Source organism: Primulina huaijiensis, chromosome 6 (genome assembly GCF_012295235.1).
Source record: "Primulina huaijiensis isolate GDHJ02 chromosome 6, ASM1229523v2, whole genome shotgun sequence".
In the NCBI taxonomy this organism is placed as follows: domain Eukaryota; kingdom Viridiplantae; phylum Streptophyta; class Magnoliopsida; order Lamiales; family Gesneriaceae; genus Primulina; species Primulina huaijiensis.
In genome coordinates this window covers 5,679,363-5,683,450 of record NC_133311.1, presented here as the reverse complement: position 1 = coordinate 5,683,450, position 4,088 = coordinate 5,679,363, and the positions used below count along the sequence as shown (strand labels likewise).

Here is a 4,088-nt window from a genome sequence, read left to right as displayed (position 1 = left end):
ATTATATTTGAAAAAAAAATTTAGACCCTGTTTATTATAATTGATTAATTAGTCCCAATGACAATTAAGAACATGATTAGCGTCCAGGTCCCCACAAAATTTAAATGTAATGAGAGGGGGTTGTTTCAATTGGTATCAGAGCGAAATTTCTTCGGACCATATATGACTTCTTCTAGCTAGGACAATCCGGTATGTTTTCGATCATGCATCTATTGATTTTAACATTGAGTATTGATTCCATTTCATTACCATTGATGTATTCGTTCTTCATATCTATTGTTAAAGTGAGCATATGTGTAGGATATGCCTCCCAAAAGAAAGAATATTGAAGGGGAAGATAGGACCTCTACGACCGATAAGACTGTGAAGGTTGTAGATGAATTCAGTAAGTTATTGAAGGAACAAGCAAAAGTACATGGTGAGCAAGTCCAACAGTTATGGAGCATGCACACCTCGACTCAGGGTCGTGGTCGTGGAAGAGTTCAAGGCACAATGGAAAGTTCTGAAGATGGTGCTTACGATCGTTTCAGGCTTATGAACCCTCCTGATTTTATTGGTGCTCCTGATCCACTAGTGGCTCTTGAATGGGTAAAGTCATTGGAGGCCATCTTCGATTATTTGAAGTTCACTGATCAAGAAAAGGTTAGTTGTGTTGTGTTTTTGTTGGTCAAAGCTGCTCGTATTTGGTGGGAAGCCACCAAAGTTACTGTCAATGTTCGTGAACTGAAGTGGAACGAGTTTAAGGAGTTATTTTACGCCAAATACATTTCACGTGAAGTAAAAGCCAAGAAGGTGAAGGAATTTCTGGAATTGAAGCAGGATGCTTTGTCTGTTACTGAATATACGTTGAAGTTTGAGGAAGGATGTGTTTTTGTTCCTTTTATTGCTGAGAATGATAAAGATAAAGGAGAACACTTCTTTCGTGGGTTGAAGCCAGAAATTCGAAGGGATGTGCATATGTCCAAGGTAGTCACGTATCAAGATATCGTGGAGCGAGCTTTGCTTGAGGAACATGATGAACAAGAAATTGAGAAAGAGAGGCAATTACGAAGGCAAGCTTTCCAGGCTAGAGGACAAGTCGCAAATGCAAATGTTCGTGGTGGCCACAAAGGTAAGGGTAAGATGGAGCAGCGCTCTAAACCTCCTGTGCCTTCTTCTGATACTGAACGACCGGTATGTCCTAAGTTTGGAAAGCCACACAAGGGTGAGTGTTTGGTGGGTAGTGGACGATGTTTTAGATGCAAGGAGATGGGGCACACGGCACTGAAATGTCCTCTCTCCTCAGGCAAAGGAAAAGTCCAAGGCAGAATTTTTGCTATGACGAAGGAAAGTGTTAATCCTGATTCTTCTGTGATATAGTGTAATATTTTAATCTTTGGCAAGGAAGCACTTACATTGATTGACACTGGTGCAACCCATTCTTTTATGTCTGAAGTGTTTATGCATTCTATATCTGTGGAACCTATTGTTATTCCATTGCACTTTAATATTGTGTTGCCCTCTGGGGATGAAATTTGTCCCACTAGTATTATTAAGGCATGTCCTGTACAAATGGATACTAGATTAGTGTTTGCTGATCTTATTGTTATTCCGATGGTTGCATTTGATGTTATATTGGATATAGATTGGTTATCTGCTTATCGTGCGGTGATTGATTGTGTGGGCAAGACGGTGAAATTTTTAGCCGATGACCATGATAGTGATGTTTTTGTTGGTTTAGGCTCTTCGATGGATATTCCTATTATTTCTTGCCTTCAAGCTAATAAATTGTTGCTCAAAGGTTGTGTGGGTTTTCTAGCTTCAGTGGTGAATGTGAGAAAGGAAAGTGTCTTGCAATTACAAGATATTGATGTGGTTCAGAATTATCCTGACGTGTTTGCTGATGATGTGCCTGGATTACCACCTGATCGAGAGGTGGAGTTTGTTATTGATTTAATTCCAGGTACAGCTCCAATCTCTAAGGCTCCATACAGAATGGCTCCTGCTGAAATGAAAGAATTGAAGACTCAATTGCAGGAGCTATTAGATAAAGGTTTTATCCGACCTAGTTCCTCACCGTGGGGAGCTCCAGTTTTGTTCGTAAAGAAGAAGGATGGATCATTACGATTATGTATTGACTACCAAGAACTCAACAAGGTAACAGTGAAGAATAAATATCCTTTGCCACATATTGATGATCTCTTTGATCAATTGCAAGGAGCAGCAATATTTTCGAAGATCGACCTTCGGTCCGGTTACCATCAACTGAAGGTGAAAAAGGAGGACATACCCAAGACTGCATTTAGGACGAGGTATGGCCATTATGAATTTTTGGTGATGTCGTTTGGGCTAACCAATGCTCCTTCAGTTTTTATGGATTTGATGAATCGTGTCTTTAAGCCGTATTTGGATACATTTGTCATTGTTTTTATTGATGACATCTTGATCTATTCAAAGACACAAGAACTCCATCGTGAGCATTTGAGGATTGTGTTGCAGCTGTTGAGGGATAAGCAATTGTATGCCAAGTTAAAGAAATGTGAGTTCTGGTTGGAGCAAGTGGCATTTTTGGGCCATATTGTTTCGAAAGAAGGAATATCTGTTGATCCATCCAAGATTGAGTCCATCAAGCAATGGTCCATTCCAAAGACAGTTTCAGAGGTAAGGAGTTTTCTTGGTTTGGCAGGGTATTACCGACGGTTCATAGCCGAATTTTCAAAGATAGCTTTGCCATTGACAAGTTTGACACGGAAGGCTACCAAGTTTGAATGGACCATAGAGTGCCAAAGAGCATTCCAAACATTGAAAGATAAGTTGACTTCTGCTCCTGTTTTAGTACTTCCTTGTGGTACTGAAGATTTTGTTGTATATACAGATGCTTCAAAGCAGGGGTTAGGTGCCGTGTTAATGCAGCGTGGGAAAGTGATAGCATATGCTTCTCGTCAATTGAAGGAATACGAGATGAACTATCCCACTCATGACTTGGAGTTGGCGGCTGTGGTTTTTGCTTTAAAGATTTGGCGGCATTATCTATATGGTGAAAAATGTGAAATATTTACAGATCACAAAAGTTTGAGTTATTTGTTTTCACAGAAGGATTTGAATATGCGGCAGCGGAGATGGTTAGAACTGGTGAAAGACTATGAGTGCACCATTAGCTATCATCTTGGAAAAGCTAATGTGGTTGCGGATGCTTTGAGTCGCAAATCGAGTTCTTTATTGGGTTCCATGATTTCTAAACCTTTGCTGCTTGATTTGCAAAGAAATGAGATCAATTTGGTATCTTCAGGTACAGTTACTCGATTGTATGCTCTAGTTCTTCACTCAACTTTATTTGATCAAATGTTGAAGGAACAACAGCTTGATGCTTAGTTATTAGAGTTGAAGCGGAAAAGTGATTTGACAGGAGTTTCTGAGTTTGGGTCGAATCGTGATGGGTTACTGACCTTTCGAGGTAGAATATGTGTTCCTATGGGTGATGACATTAGAAAAGAGGTACTTCTTGAAGCTCATACCGCGCCATATTCTGTACATCCTGGTAGTACCAAGATGTACCAAGATCTTCGACGTCTTTACTGGTGTCCAGGTATGAAGAAAGATATCATGTTATTTGTTTCTGAATGTCTAACCTGTCAGCAGGTTAAGATCGAACACCAAAGACCGGCGGGATTGTTGCATTCTTTTCCTATACCGCAATGGAAGTGGGAGCACATAACTATGGATTTTGTGGTTGGTTTGCCAAGGACGCAGTAGGATTTCAATTCTATTTGGGTGATCGTGGATCAATTGACCAAGTCATCACATTTTCTTCCTGTCAAGACGACGTATTCTATGAATCAATATGCTGAGGTGTATATTCAAGAGATTGTGAGACTTCATGGGATACCGGTGACGATAGTTTCAGATCGTGATCCAAGGTTTACATCCGAGTTTTGGAAGAGTTTGCATCGACCTTTGGGAACGAAATTGGCTTTTAGCACCGCGTATCATCCTCAAAGTGACGGTCAATCAGAAAGGGTTATCCAAATTCTGGAGGATATGTTAAGGGCTTGTACGATTGATTTCCCGGGAAGTTGGGATTCTAAGTTACCTTTTGTAGAGTTCACGTA

The 4,088-nt window shown here is 40.2% G+C and overlaps 1 protein-coding gene across 1 annotated transcript; it reads left to right on the top strand.

Annotated features, from left to right (window-relative positions):
* The first annotated feature begins 303 nt into the window (after positions 1-303).
* LOC140979045 (uncharacterized) lies at positions 304-3,732 on the top strand. The gene is made up of 4 exons (XM_073444400.1): positions 304-1,204; positions 1,436-1,663; positions 1,721-1,887; positions 3,619-3,732. The coding sequence occupies exons 1-4, from the start codon at positions 304-306 to the stop codon at positions 3,730-3,732; spliced, it is 1,410 nt and encodes a 469-aa protein (XP_073300501.1).
* Positions 3,733-4,088: the final 356 nt, after the last annotated feature.